Source organism: Ambystoma mexicanum, chromosome 6p, assembly GCF_040938575.1.
Source record: "Ambystoma mexicanum isolate Mex_15411 chromosome 6p, UKY_AmexF1_1, whole genome shotgun sequence".
NCBI lineage: Eukaryota > Metazoa > Chordata > Amphibia > Caudata > Ambystomatidae > Ambystoma > Ambystoma mexicanum.
In genome coordinates this window covers 331,184,447-331,200,436 of record NC_090935.1, presented here as the reverse complement: position 1 = coordinate 331,200,436, position 15,990 = coordinate 331,184,447, and the positions used below count along the sequence as shown (strand labels likewise).

The window sequence follows — 15,990 nt, the reverse complement described above, 5'->3', positions numbered from 1 at the left end:
GCCCACTTTATCCCTTTAAAGGGTTTGCCTTCAGCTTCCACCTTGGCCAAGGAATTCCTGGAGAATAAAGTTTGCATACATGGTTTCCCTTCCATATTAGTCTTGGATCGTGGAAGTCAATTTATCTCACATTTTTGGAAGAAGTGTTGCCAACTAGCACAAATAGATGTGCGGTTATCCACCAGCCACCACCCCCAGACCGACAGACAAACCGAGAGAACCAATCAGACTCTCGAGCAATATCTTCGGTGCATGTTACACCAATCCGAGTTAAATTGGAAAGACATCCTTTGGATCGCAGAATATGCATACAACAATTCAGTGCATTCTGGAACCGGACAAACCCCCTTTTATACTTTGCATGGTCACCATCCTCGGACCTCTGACCTAGATCCACCTCTGACCCTGGAAATGCCCGCAGTAAATCATCTGCATTCCACAATAACCCGAGCCTTCAAAGAAGCTGCAACTCATTTACAGCAAGCCAAGAAAAAGTATAAAGAAAACGCTGATTTGCACCGAAGTAAAACTCCTCCTTACCAAGTAGGAGACCAGGTATGGCTAGCAACTAAACATTTACCCCTCAAGGGCCCGCAAACCTTCAATCCCAGATTCATAGGACCTTATCCCATCAAAGCTATAATCAACCCAGTGGCCTTTAAACTGGATCTACCGTCCAACATGCGTATTCATCCAGTTTTTCATGCATCACTTTTGAAGCCAGTACAACCAGGAACCAGATTATCCAAGCCTCCAGATCCTGTTCAAATTGAAGGGGAATTAGAATTCGAAGTTAAAGACATTTTAGACTCCAAGGTGGTAAAGTCGAAACTCTTCTATCTTGTTGACTGGAAGGGATATGGACCTCAGGAGAGATCGTGGGAGCCTAGTAACCATGTCCACGCACCTCGATTAGTACAAAGGTTTCACCGGAGATTTCCGAACAAGCCCAAACCCCCGGAGGGAAGAATCTTGGGAGGGGCCTTGAGGGGGGGTACTGTCATGATGCCTACCTCCAAGGAGCCAGGTCCGACCCAGCAACCCCAGAGGCAGGCATCATTTCCCCCAGGGGAGTGCCAGCGGGCCCAAGCTGGGGCCCTTTGGACGCTATCCTGGCGCCTTAGGCGCCAGGCTCATGTTGGACCTCTGTCCTGGCGCCTTAGGCGCCAGGCTCATAAAGCTAGACATGTGTTCAAGTGTTTTAATGTGCACTTACCTGATGCAGACCATGCTGCCACATCCAGGCCCTCTTGAGGCCTGAATGGAACTACTTTACCTGTTGGACTACTTTCCACCCGGGTGTGGTCGGGGAAGGATACATACCTGATCGGAGGAAGGATACACACTTGGGACTTCTTCCAAAGCTATTTAAACCACACCCGATCAGCAACTCAGGCTTCGCGTTGTTCTGCTCCTCGCAGCTGGACTCTCACCGTGTCAGCTCCTGCATCTGGACTTCAGCCACGCCGGTCAGCATCCTGGGTCACCTGCAAAGGGAGACAAGAAACCTTACCAGCTAAATCTGCACCACGGAGACATCACCGACGATCTTGAAAGGGAAGACATTATTTTTAAAAGCATTTCGTTACGATCGCTGCAGAGCTGCATTTCACTCACCTTTCCTGGGTTCCTCCATCTTCAGCAGCGATCATCCGGATACACAGCCACTTCCCAGAGCCTAGAGAAAAAGACAAGAATAAGAGGTGAGAGAAGGAAGAGAATAAGACTTACCTGTTGGGTCATTCCCATTTCATTTCGGGTCTTGCCACTTCCAGGCATTTTCCGGACCCGGGCCCCTATGGGGAAAAAAGACAAAGACATTGAATGAGCGTATGCAAAGACAGTTCCCGAGCACTCATCCAGAACTAACCTGCCATTTACTGGAACTGGAACTGCACGTTTCACTTCGGGTCGGCGCCATATCTCCGGCATTCCGAACCCCGGCCCCTAAGGGGAAAAAAGACATAAGCATTAGCGCTTGCTGCAAAAAGACAATGAACATTATTATTAAGCTTGGACTTTTGAACTTGCAACAGAACTTTTACAGAGCCTTACCTGAATAGTCAAGCTTACCTGAACTCCCATCAATCCTCAATCCAGTGAAGTAACTGGGTTTCAACGCGCCCCTGCATCAGAAGCAGGATGGAGAGCTCATCCTTCCTGACCCTAAGGTGAGACTTCACGGGGAATCGTGGAAGGGTATCGTGGAGGGTTGGAAGAGAATCGGAGGCTTGAGCATAACTCAGTCAGTAGGTAATACTCCCTTTTCACGCACAGGGGAATATTCCTGCGAGCCGGAGAAGCCAGAGTAGAGGGCCCTTCCTGTTCATCTTCAGAGTCCTGCGCTTCACCATTGAAGAAGCATCAGCACTCGAAGCCAGACCTGCGCCTCCGTGGGAATCAGGTGAGCGTTACACCAGGTTGGAGTCATACCAGGTGTTGTGCTTGGACGCAGGCTTTATGCAGGTACTCTAGACAGCAGCAAGGATGTCGAGAGTGTTGGAGATGGAGTTGTAGGTTAGTAAGGGCTGTGTCAGAGGAAGGAGTGGGGGGATTGGAGGTGGCAGCAAAAGCAGCAGCTGACACTTGCTTCATAGGTCAAATAACGGAGTAGGAGACTGGCTGTGCAGGAAGGGGTTTAGGCAGGAGACCCAGGTGGTCCAGGTGCGAGGACAGGAGAGTATGTTCAGACCAGGAGGGAGGAGTAGTGGGAGGGTTCAATTCAATTCTTTATTAGATTCGGATTCCTACAATTTGACTTAACTTTCACAGTATTTAAAGTGGATGCCCTTCTAATAAGTGCTCTAAAAACAGTTATGCAAGTCATACACAAATTCCTCATCATTATACGCCATAATTAAACGAATTGCAACACTGTAATATCTGATATTTAGTACTTAAAAATAATTCATTAAAAACCGTTTACGCAAGTCAAAGCATTGGGGACATAAAAGTAAAAATTGACCCAGATCCTCAACTCTATACTGAATACAGTGGTATTTCCTAGACATATCTTTATGTTCCCAACTCCTTCTCCCCTTTAAGGGTAACAGATTCAACCTCGTCATAATTATAAGTCTTCTGCAGGGAAGATGGTGTAAAAACAGGAACTGGGAGGTTGGTGATGCACGAGTCAGAGGACAAGGCCTGTCACTCGGAGGAATGCTCAAGCGCACCAGCTCCATTTCAAAGTTATTAAAAAGACACTTTTTGGAGAAGCTTTTTATCCCGTCCAGCCTTTAGAAATCTAGCCCACCAGACGAATTGCAATTGCTCCTTTTCTTTCAATTTCAATTATAACTGCTTTTCTCAAGTGCCCTGAGTGTGGCATGTATGTTTTTTGTAAATCTTGAATGAAACATGAGCAGGCAAAAATAAATGTCAATAAAAAACAACTTTAACTGAGTCGTCGCTGCACAGTACGCTAGCACAAGAATAGAAAACATGATTACTGCAGTGTACTGTATCTGTAGGAAACTACAATATGGTTTTAAGATTCTGATTGCTTAATAAATATTCATGCAAGTTCATGATTGCAACATTCTCATTGTTTCTCCTGGAGATCCATGTTAACAGCTCAGTGCTGATACGACAAACCAAGGGAATATAACATGCACATCACTTGTTCACTTGGGGAAGGCTAAAACAAAAACGTGCATTTAAATGAATGAAAGATCATCTTTTATATTTGGTTCTGGACAAAAACCTAAAATTGTATTTTACTTATTGCATTTTAGGCCAAGGTCCCAAATATTAAATTAATTAAAATTACATTTCAGAAATTGTAACGCAAAAAAAGGTTACTGCACTACAAAACAAGGAAAATCATTTTTTTGCACATTTTTCCAAGACCCAATTTCCTTTTACCTAGAATAAAGTTATACTGTGCGAGCTGTGCATTTCTGATCTTCTTGTTGAGAGTACAGCCTTGGTCCAAGTCCACATCAGCCATGAATCCAACACCATGGAACTGTTCTTTTACCTAGAGTACAAAATACATTGCATTAAAAACGTGGAAAGTGAACATCTCATAAGGTGGCACTAAAATGCTAGATATTGCCCAAGTAGTGATTTTCAAGTAGAGATGGATTGTCTCCGATAGTATTACGACAAACAATAGGTAAAATAATGTCCGTCAGTCCTTGCCCTTCCCTTAACTGACATGCAAGGAAGGCCCATAACTGCCTGCAAATTGATAAGAGCACCTGCCGTAACGGAAATAAAACATCAGCTTGAGTGCAAGCATGTCTAGCCCTGCCCCATTACCCTCTCTCCTATTCAACGTGTCCATACGCTCTCATTCTCCATAAGTTAATATTCTACCCACTGAAACGACAGAATGTGCAAGTAAACTAGAGACGAGGTAAAAATAGGCAGAGCCTACAAAGGAAGGGAGAAATCAAACAAGTGTATGGTAGTTACTTCTAAGAATAATATGCTCTTATACGTAACCTATAGTGGTTTAGGAAGCAGTAGTACAGATTAAGTGGCTGCTTTGCTGAACCATACAAGCCAAACAGGTCTTTGAAAGGCCACCAACACTGCCTTGGACCTTAAGGCATCAATACATGCTTGATCTCTTAAGGACTGCATTCTTTGTTCATCAACGTGGTGTTGCAGACCAGAAGTAGGACTTGGACTCTGATGTGATATGCTCATGGATTTTTATTATAATTTGTTTCGAATAGGCTGACCTCTTGGCCAGCTTCTAAGAAATTTCAAACTGAAATAATAAAAGTAAATCTAAGAGCTATATTCCCTATTCTTAAAGTTGAAGGAAAGGCTATTCTTGTCAGGATGCATCCAAAGTCCCTAGCCCAAATCCTATACTAGCCTAATATATTTTTTAGAAAAACTAACACAGATCTAAAGGTTTTCTCCCCTACATATAATATTCTTCAGGAGCCACTGTCACTTTTATTTACTTACTTACTTACCCCCCCTCTCTTGGGGCATCTTCACTCTCACCCTCTCTTGGGGTATCTCCACTGATAACAAACAGGATGAGTTTCTAACGTGACCCCTTGGCACTGGTCTCACCCGTTCTCACCTCTTGCCATCCAGAAGTACTTGGGCTGCCCACAGACCCTTCTTCACTGGGGAACTTTTGGTAGCCTAACCCCTTCCACAGGTTAGCAACAGCAACCTTTCTTCCAGCTACTATGAGCTCCTGGATCAGAGGGGTATGGGCATCTGCTCCACCTCTGGATTCAGCTAGGGCTCTCTCAGGTTTCCCTCTTCAGCAAAGCAGGGTAGCTAACAGGCACTAGCTAACGGGCACAAGGCAGCCTTCCATCTCCTGCCTCAGGCTTCTTCGCCACTGCTTTCCCTCCACCAGCGATACAGGGACCCAAATGTCCAGCCGAGACAAATTGCAACTGAGCTGGCTCGACTTCATTCAGTCCTTTCTCCCCCTAGCAGAGTACTGATTGGCTGAACTGTCCAGCTTCACCATTGGTGTAAGTAGTGCTTACATCATAGTCTCCCAAGATAGGTTATCCCCTATTGGTCAGTTTGAATAACAGTTGAGTCAATTAGGAGTTCCAACCAACTCTCCTACACAGGAGCTCTGCTCCAGTTGATCGGATTTGCTGCTCCTGGGTATATGGTAGCTATGGTTCTGTGTTCCTCTTGCATCTTGAAAGAAGCTTTTACTTTGTTTCCCCATGCCTTCGTGGTGTTGTAGATGTTATTTCATTAACAGGGATTCAGTGATCTGTAATTTGCGTGAGGCAAGGAAAAACCACAATTCAACACAGTGGTCACTTGTACCCTCAGGACTGAGTTACTAAATCTCCATACTGTTGGGCTCTTTGATTGGGCTTCTGGATGAAACAACCTGTTCACAGCCCTACTTGGACCAGGCCGCATCATGCACGCACATGGAACTTCTATCTTAGTAGAAGGCATTACATGGCAGTTGCCAGAATCTACCAGATTTTAAAGTAGGTTTTATTAGTTATTTTATTACACTTTCCTTGTTTCCTTCAGTTTTTGATGCAATATAAATTAGAGTTCCTATCCTTGCAGAGTTTTGCGAGTGCTTGGACTCCTAAGGCTTGCAGCCAAGTAAGCCTTCACTCTTTTTTCATTAAGGCAGCCATTTGTGCACTCAATGTGGACTTACTAAACTGCTGTACTTTTTCTTCTCCAATTAGACTTCTGCATCACACGATCTGTTCACACCCCGATTTGGGCGCAGCTGTTGTGTTGAAGGCACTGGAGGCAAGACAGTCCGACCCGCATCCAGATTGTAAAAACTGTCAGTTTAAAACAGATCTGCGACCACTAACCTCCCCTTATTTATTTATTGTATTTGTTGGTAGCGCCCAGACCCAGAGGTATCACAGCGCTAGGAAGGTGGTACATAATGTGTACAAGATGATTGGAAACAGTAAGGTAATTACATTTCATCATCAATAGTCATGTTTAACGCGGACAGAAGGCTTTAAGAGTTACACATTTTTGTTGAACAGTAAGGTTTTGACTTTCTTTCGGAAGAGTGCTTAAGCAGGTTTGTCTTGGATATGCTGAGAGAGGACGTTCCAGAGGGTGGGATCGATATTAGTAAAGCAGAAGCCACCAGCTCTCTTTCTGGCAAATCTAGTTATGTGCAAGCCTGAAGTGGTGGAGGAACAGAAATTGGACGTGTTGTGTTTCTTGGTGATACGGTTCGTTAGGTGGGGGCAGTGTTGTTTAAGTAGCGGTAGGTGATATTAAGAAATTCAATACAAGCTTTGATGGGGAGCCAGTGAGTCTCCCGTCTGATTTGTGAGATGTGATGGGAGCGTTTAATAACCCAGACTGCTCAGAGCGTTGGATCAGTTGGAGTTTGTTGATGTTTTTGGAGGTCCCTGCTAGGATGGCATTGCAGTAGTCCAGTTTGCGGTACGACGTAATTTAATCGCGGGATGTTTTTTCGCAGCGTTTTTGACCACAATTTTTTTTCTCAGAAAAACCCATTGAATTTTTTTTAGAAAGCGGGTGGTTGGCCAGCCACCCCGTCCGCCCAAAATATATATTTTTTAAAATAAATGAATAATAAAATAAATAAATAAATAATCGCGGTACGCAGTAAAAAAATCTGCGGAAAAACATCCCGCGATGAAATGACATGGAACTTAGTTTGATACCTATGATGGCTCGAGCTAAGGTGAGAGTTGTTGGGGGTAAAGACTCTTCTGGAAAGGTTTATAAGTTTGGTAGAATAAGCTGCAGATAAAGCGATATCTTTGACATGTTTTTGCAGGCTTAGTTCTGTGTCCAGGTAAACGCCTAATGTTTTGACATGGGCGGAGAAAGGGATGATGTGTCTGTCGATGCAGAAGGAGAAGGCAGGACTGAGAAGTTTGAGGCGGTGTGGGGAGCCCATAATAAGGAGCTCATTTATTTTTGTCATTCAGGCACAGAGGTGGCCATCCAGGCCTGTATGATGCTGAGAACGAAGTTAATGTTGGTAGAGTCTAGTTCGTGTTTGGTGGTGATTTTGAGGAGGACCAGCGTGTCATCGGCAAAATTGGTGTAGGGTATGTCAAAGCTGTCTAGGTGGTCAAAGAGGGGTTTGGTCTACACGATGTAGAGGGTGGGGGAAGAGGCATGAACATTGTGGGACATCGTGGGAAATCGGTATGGGGTCAGCTGATTCAAGCCCTGCAAAGACCCTTGTGGATCGGCCAGATAGGAAGGATTGGATCCATAGGGTGGCTTCTGGGGCGAGGTGGAAAGTTGTGGTGAGGTGTTTGCAGAGGATTTCATGATCTACAAAGTCACAAGCTGCAGAGAGGTCTAGGAGGAGAAGGATTGCAAGCTCGCCATTATCCCCAACATGGTCATGCTGGATCTTAAGGTCAAGGAGGGCAGATTCCATACTGTGTCTGGACATAAAGCATGATTGGCAGGTACCTAGTAGATTATAGTTTTCAAGGTGTAGTTGAAATTGCAAGTAGGCAGTGCGGTTTAGAATTTTGAGGAGATAACGTACTGTGGTGATAGGGCGATAGTGGGGATGGTAGGATCTAAAGGTGGGTATCTTGTGGAGAGGCGTGACGCACGCTTCTTTGATGGCAGTGGGAATTTGGAATTAAAAGATGCGTTAATGAAACTGGCTATGTTAGGAGCCATGGGTTCTGCACACGTTTTGACAATGCAAGCTGGGCAGGTGTCGCCAACACAATTGGATGCTTGCAGGTTCTGGATAGTTGCGAGGACATCAGGGGGAGAGACGGCAGAGAATTGGAATGGAGGAGGATAGGTTGCAGTCGTGGAGGTGCTGACCAGGGAGGGTTGTTGGCAAGGATGGTAGAAGGAATTCTGTGTTTTGGTGTCAAGGGCAGATTGAATGTGCACCATACTTTGTTTTTGGGAGAATTGTCAGGTGGTGGGGCTGGGGTTCCGAGCTCTAAGAATTTTGAAAAGCTCTTTGGTGTTGGAGCTTGCATCAGAGATTCTGGTGTTAATGATGTTGGCTTTGGTGGCAATGATGGCTGTTTTATAGGTGTTAGCTGAACACTGGAAGGCTGCTTTGTTAGTGGAGGTAGGGTTCCTTCTCCAGAGATATTCAAGAGTGCATTTCTTTTTCCGGAGGGAGGCTAGATTATCGGTGTACCCGTTTTTTCCGGGAGGTGGTTTTGAAGGGAGCGTGTTCGTCAAGTACAGTGAGAAGTGTGGTGTTGTAAGATGCTAGGATGACTTCGGGGGTAGAATTGCCTGGGGCTGATTTTAGGGAGGCTAGGATGGCAGGAGTCAGAAGCTCGACTGTGAGCTTACGGGTGTGTCTGGCAGTGATGCGATGGGGTTTGCTGATAGGAGCAGTGGAGGTAAAAGTGAAGAGAATCAAGGAGTGATCTGACCAAGGAAGGGGGATCATGGCGGAAACTTGGAGGTGAGTGTTGCACGGAAGTATCCAATCAAGTGTTCTTCCTTTTTCGTGGGTAGGCGAGAGGACCAGTTGGCTGAAGTTCATCTCTTCAAGGGTGGCTGCGAGGGTAGAGGCCTTGTGGTCAGTGGGGTCTTTGTAGCCTAGATTGAAATCTCCTAAGAGAATTAATTTAATATTGGACTCGAGGAGCGGGGTTCGGGGGATGTCGGTTTCAGGATTTCTGGTGTGGAAATGTTAGCGGTAGAGGAGAAGTAAATTGATGGTGGTTTGGGGGGAAAATTCAAGTTTGACCAGTAGGATTTTGTAACCTGGTAGGTGCTGCAGAGGGGAGGCTCTGATGGGGAGGGTGGATTTGTGGGTGAAAGCAACTCCACCTCCTGAGCCGTCTTGACGGTCGACTCGTAGGATGAAGTACTCGATGGTTATGGCAAGAGAAAGGAGGGGACGGCTGCTTCACTAGAAAATTCTAGATAACTGAAACCAACCCATTTAAACAGGTGAGTTTTCAAGGACTTCCTTAAGGTCAACAGGTTTGTTTACAGTCGGAGGGTGGTCGGTAGGTTGTTCCAGTACCGTGCTGCCTGCACAGTGAAGACTTTACCCATGCCGGTAGCCCGGCAGAAACGTGGTATGTTAAGTAGGCCCTGATCTGCTGATCGTAATGATCGTGAAGGAATGCATTTGTAGAACTGTTTCTCCAAATACTTGGGGGCTGTAGCATACATGCACCCGTGTACTATCATTATAGATTTAAACGTAATTCTGTCCTCTATTCACATTTTACTATTTCTTTCTTGGAAGATCCTAGGAGCAAAGCATTGCCATAATCCAGTCGGGACATAATGGCCCTAGCGATAGTGGCCGTATTTTCCTCATTGAGGAAAGGGTGGATTGCTCTCAACAGGCGTAAATAGTATGCATTGTTCTTATGTAGATATTTCACCTGTGCTTCTGACCCAGTTGATGTCTCCATCATCATCCTAATGTCTTGATCTGGGTTCGGACTGGAATGATTGCTTCCTTTATAATAAATGCTTTGTATTCCGCACCCAGTTTGGCTCTGGCCTGACGTGAGCCAAAGATCATCAGCTCAGCTTTGGAGCCATTTAGGCATATCCAATTTTGTCTCATCCAATTGTCTATGATATTATAGACTTTAGTTATTTTGTCGCAGTCCGCAGTATGGTCCCCCTCTAGTTCAATGATCAATTGAGTATTGGAGGCGTAGTTAATAAAGAATACACAGACTCTTTCTAGAAGGTCACAGACATCTCATATATAAATTGAAGAGCAAAGGGGATAGACTAGCTCCCTGTGGAACTCCAAAATTAATTGGCAAAGGTTCAGAGAAGTTGTCTGCCCAATGTACTCGAGCGCTCCCATCTGCTTAAAAGGACGTCAGCCATGCCATAGCGGCTGGAGAGTTTTCTGCTATATTGTCTAGGGCTTTTTGCAATAGTTGGTGATCCACCAAATCAAATGCAGCACTGAGATCGAGGAGCATCAAAATCCCTGCCTTGCCCTTATCCACAATTTCAAGCATGTGGGTTTTTAAATCTAGCACGGCGGTTTCGGTACTGTGAGCCACACTGAAACCGGATTGTTGTTCATGCAGTGAACCCCTGGCTTCTACGTGCTTTTGTAATTGATCCGTTGCTATCTTATCTAGGATTTTGAGATTAGTGATTGGACGTAAGTTTCCTGGGTCTTTGGGATCAAGACCTACCTTTTTTAAGGCGGGATGGTCACCTTTTTCATGTTCCTGGGTACTAGGCTCTTTATAAATGAGGCATTTACTATTTTAAGTACGGGGGGAAAAAGATTTCTTTATTATCCAGGATCACTTTAGCCGGCAAGATATTCTCAGCACAGGATGTTGGTCTCATCTTTCCCAGTACTGACAACATTTCTTCCTCTGTGACTGGGGCAAAGCTGAAACTGGCCACTTTGCAGTGTCTGGGATTTGCTAGAGGTTGTACCCCAACCTCGCTTGGTGACTCTGTTTGCCATTATATGGTCTCTGGCCTTCTGTACTTTGGAATTAAAGGCCTGTTGTACTACATCATAGTCCTCCTTAGCAGGAGCGAGTGGAGGGATGAGGACTCATTTTCGTGAAAATCGTGGGGTATTTTTAAGGGCAATATTTCAGTTGATCAGGACCTATATTTTTGTAATTGTGGCTATGTATGTACATTTAGATGGGGATTATGGACTCGTTCCGCTCGGTTGTTGGGCAGGATGTCAAAAAGGACCAAGAAATGGTCTGACCATATGCAAGGTTCTGTAGATATATTCTGGGTGTTCAAAATTGGGGTTATAACCCAGTCTAACTGGTTACCTTGAGGTGTAGTAGAATCAGTGTTTATTAACGTGAAGACTAGAGCATTCAGAGTTTTTTCTAATAGTATGGCTTCTTTGTCTAATTTATTCCCTCGCCATCTATTAAATTGTTAGCTAGTAATAGGTTGTGGATGTCGGAAGCATGAGAGTGCATTAATCAATGCACATGCAAAGGTGTTATGAAGGGAGAGGGAGCGGGGTGAAGGTAGTCTGGGGGGAGGGTTAGGGAAAGTGCTAGGGGGTTGTAAGGAGGAGAGTTTTGGGGTTCTTGGGCCAGTTGTGTTTCGATTCCTGGATGCAGTGGGAGTTGTGGATTCTGGAGCAGAGTCTGTATAAGCAGGCTAGGCCTACACAGGGTGTTTGGAATTCCTGTGGGGTGAAGGCGGCAGAGAATTTGGTCTCTGATTGGGAGTATGTGCTCTGGAATCTGGAACAAGGCCTGACTAGTCTGGTTAGACCAAGGCTGGGCACATAGGAGGTTTTGGAAGTGTCCATCTGTCACGTTCACCTGGTCTCCACGGGGGCGTAGCACGTAGTCGTATGACCGGTATCTGCACTGGCGTAGTTTTGATGGTATGATGGTGTCCTCTCCCCTGTTATCTCCCCAGGAGGCGTTAGCCTGCAATGTTGAAGCAAGAGGTTAGCTAATGAGTGGGTTGGATTGGTCCCACTTCCTGCAACCTCCTAATGCCCGACTCCTCTCCTGCTCACCTTAGAGTTTGGTGAGGTTGGCTCTCCGTCCTGCTTGACCTTCAGCAGGGGTGCAGTAGGCTCAGTCTTTCTCTGGGCACAGTTACTTCACTGTTCCGGAGTGTCTGTTGCTGTGTCGGGAATGCTTGGATTAATCAGGTAAGTCCCTATCCCAATGACAGCTTGGTATAGATGCGCAAAGTCTTATTGTTCCAAGGTTTAAACGTGTTTTGCCTTTCTTGCAGACGCGGTTTTCGTACGGAGGGTTAGAAGATGAATGGACTCTCCTAGGATGCTGAGCTGGTTGCCTCCAGGTGAGTATTAGCGTGGATGAGTGGCGCTGGATGGCTGAACAATAGTTTGTTTTTGTATTGTGCGCAACTAACCTGCTGTTTTCTGTCCCCCTTTTGCAGGCGCGGTGCGGCCCCAAGATGAAGAATGGAAGAACTGCTTCAAAGTTCCGGAGGGATGCAGAATCCCGGGTGAGTATTGGAAGCCTGCGCAGAAGTCCTTTCCCAACAGGGGCGGCGGTCGAATGAATTCGACCTGCGTAACATGGAAGAAGCATTTTTCCAGTTTTGCGAACAATCTGTGTTGTCGACGTTTGTCCAAAACTGCACGGGCGTGTTTCACATGTTCCTGTTCAGACAATGAATATACCAGAATGTCGTCTATGTATATCACGACACACACCAATTAATTCACGCAGGACGTCATTCATGAAATACTGGAACGCCGCGGGGGCGTTGCAAAGGCCAAAGGGCATCAGTTGGTATTCGAATTATCCGTATTTGGTGCGGAAGGCGGTCTTCCATTAGTTCCCTTTTTTTATTCGTACCAGATCATTTGCCCTTCTAAGATCTAGCTTGGTCCAAAAGTTCAGGAATTAGTGGCAAGGGGTAACGGTTTTTAACGGTGACTTGGTTTAATGTGCGGTAATCGATGCAAGTCCTAAGGTCTCCTTTTTTAGGCACGAAGAACAAGGGCGAGGCAGCTGGGGACTTGGATGGGAGGATAAAGCCGTTAGCCAGATATTGGTCCAGATACTTTTTTTAAATGCAGATTTTCAGGTTCCGTAAGTGCGTAGATTCTGCCACATGGAATCTGTGCGCCAGGGATAAGGTCGACCTGACAATCGTATGATCTATGGGGAGGAAGAGTATTCGCTTGGTCCTTCTGGAAAACATCCTGATAGTCTTGGTATTCTGAAGGTAGCGGATTAGTCAGATTCATGATAGTCGTGACTTCCTTAACCAAAGGTTCCTTTATTGGGTAACAAGTACGAGCACATTCGACTGAGAAGGTCAGCCTCTTAGCACGCCAGTCGATGCAAGGATTGTGCGATTCTAGCCATGGCATTCCCAGAATTATTTGAAATTGTGGAGCCTTGATTAGATCGAACACAATGTCTTCTTCTCGATGACCGTCTTGGCACAAAAGTGTCATTTCTGTTGTCGAGTGCGTCACTGGACCCGAAGCGATCTCAGTTCCATCGACACTGGTGACTAAATCTGTAGTTGCCTTTTCGCACAGAGGAAGATTCATCCTTGTAGCCAAATCGTGATCCATATAATTTCCAATGGCTCCGCTATCGATGTATGCTCCGACTGCATGCATTTGAGACGGCTGTTGGTGATTTATGAGGATCACTGGCAAGACAAGGTGAGAGGTCTGAGAGTCCTTCTTTTCGCTCGACAAGCGGACATCTACGCTTGTCGGGCGAGGAAGTTTTCCGACTCCGGCTCTGTTTCCACTTTGCCGGCAACCCCGACTGTCTTCTTGGGTGGTTTTACTGGGCAGTCTCGAAGGAAGTGGCTGGCCGAACCGCAATACAAACACAACTGTTGTCTTCTTCTCTCTCTTTCAGCCTTGGTTAACGGCCCTCGCACTCTTCCAATCTGCATGGGTTCGGCCAAGTCAGAAGTCTTGGATGCATTCTCCTTTGGGCGTACAAAAACCCGAGTGTCCATTCTAGCTCGATCTGCCTTACGGTTCTGTAGTCTATGATCCAGCTGAACCACCATGTATTCCGCACAATCACTAGGGGGGGTTGATCACTTGAGCTAAAACATCCTTCAACTCCCCTCTTAAGCCCCGGTAAAACAGAATTGTTCTTTTGTCATCTGGCCAATCAGTTTCTACTATCAGTCTATTAAAGGTTGCAATGTACATCAACAGATCTTGATTGCTTTGGCGCAGAGACAAGAGTTTGTTATCCAATGCCTGACCCTGAGAGTGGCGGGCAAACAACTTCTCCATATTCATTTGGAACCTCTGGAAGTCTCGCAAGATGGGATCGTCCCGATTGACTAGAGGTACCGACCAGTCCGCAGCACTGCCACTGAGATAAGACAAGACAAAGGTTACCCTCGATTGGTCGTTTGGAAAGGCCCCTGGCCTACATAGGAAATGTAGTCGGCACTGGTTCATGAAAACCGTATACCTTTTTGGGTCTCCGGCAAAGCGTTCTGGAGGTGCCAAAGGTACCGCTCCTGGAAGGAACACTTGAACTGGATTGCTGGGTGTGGTCGGAACCGTTGACCCCAATTCAGGTAACAGTGTTTGCCCCGCCTGGGATTGAAGCAATTGTTTAGCGAGCTCATCGGTACGATCTTTAGCCACGATCAATTCCCTCCTTAAAGCATTGGTCTCCTGCCGGGCCGAATGTACCTCGGCCCCGAGTTCCCCCAAAAGCTAGGCTAGTTGGTCTGTCTCTGAGGTTTCCATGATGCCCAGGTAGACAATTTGTAGAAGGCTTCGCCTTCTGTCACGCTCACCTGGTCTCCACGGGGGCGTAGCACGTAGTCGTATGACCGGTATCTGTACTGGCGTAGTTTTGATGGTATGATGGTGTCCTCTCCCCTTTTATCTCCCCAGGAGGCGTTAGCCTGCAATGTTGAAGCAAGATGTTAGCTAATGAGTGGGTTGGATTGGTCCCACTTCCTGCAACCTCCTAATGCCCGACTCCTCTCCTGCTCACCTTTGAGTTTGGTGAGGTTGGCTCTCCGTCCTGCTTGAGCTTCAGCAGGGGCGCAGTAGGCTCAGTCTTTCTCTGGGCACAGTTACTTCATTGTTCCGGAGTGTCTGTTGCTGTGTTTCGGGAATGCTTGGATTAATCAGGTAAGCCTCTATCCCAATGACAGCTTGGTATAGATGCTCAAAGTCTTATCGTTCCAAGGTTTAAACATGTTTTGTCTTTGTTGCAGACGCGGTTTTGTACGGAGGGTTAGAAGATGAATTGACTCACCTAGGATGCTGAACTGGTTGCCTCCAGGTGAGTATTAACGTGGATGAGTGGCGCTGGATGGCTGAACAATAGTTCGTTTTTGTATTGTGCTCGACTAACCTGCTGTTTTCTGTTCCCTTTTGCAGGCGCGGCCCCAAGATGAAGAATGGAAGAACCGCTTCGAATTTCCGGAGGGATGCAGAATCCCGGGTGAGTATTGGAAGCCTGCGCAGAAGTCCTTTCCCAACAGGGGCGGCGGTCGAATGACCAGCTGGAGACGAGACCGATGGACGGAATTGCAGGTAAGGCCTTTGTTGCTGTAGTAACACCTGTTCTTCTTCCAGGCACCGATGGATGGAACTCTCAGATGGGCGTGGATGTAGAAACTCAAGAACAGAGCAGACACGGTGAGTGTTACGCTGCAGGAGAGCAGAATAACGCAAAGCATGTTCTGCCTGCAGGGTGTGGCTTAAATAGCCTTGCAAGTAGTTCCAGGTAAAGTAGTCCCTTTACCACACGCTGCCACTCAGGAAAAGTAGTCCCTCTGCCACACCCTAGATATACAGAAGGCTCAGCCTCACTAGGCAGATTAAGTAGTTCCATAAGTTCAGCCCATTTCATGAGCCTGGCGCCAACGGCAATGAGTCCATGAGGCTCTGGGGGGACTTCCTTGGGGCCCGACAATCCCCTGGGTGACAGGGACTGGGGTGGGCTCAACAGTTCCAGGGGTTTCAGAGCACGCAACATGACACTATCTTCATGCTGTTGTTGTTGGCTAATTTGTGTGGGTAATCAGCTAACAGATCATTAATGGATTGGCTGGTGCGCTGCCTGAGTCTTGCGTTCCTTTCCCTCA

General features: G+C 46.3%; 1 protein-coding gene across 1 annotated transcript in view; it reads right to left on the bottom strand.

The window, feature by feature from the left end:
* Positions 1-15,990, bottom strand: part of TARS1 (threonyl-tRNA synthetase 1) — a 202,602-nt gene that overhangs the window by 11,154 nt on the left and 175,458 nt on the right. The window contains exon 18 of the mRNA XM_069627089.1: positions 3,868-3,982. Coding sequence (XP_069483190.1) covers positions 3,868-3,982 — 115 coding nt within the window. The remainder of the gene's footprint in view (positions 1-3,867; positions 3,983-15,990) is intronic.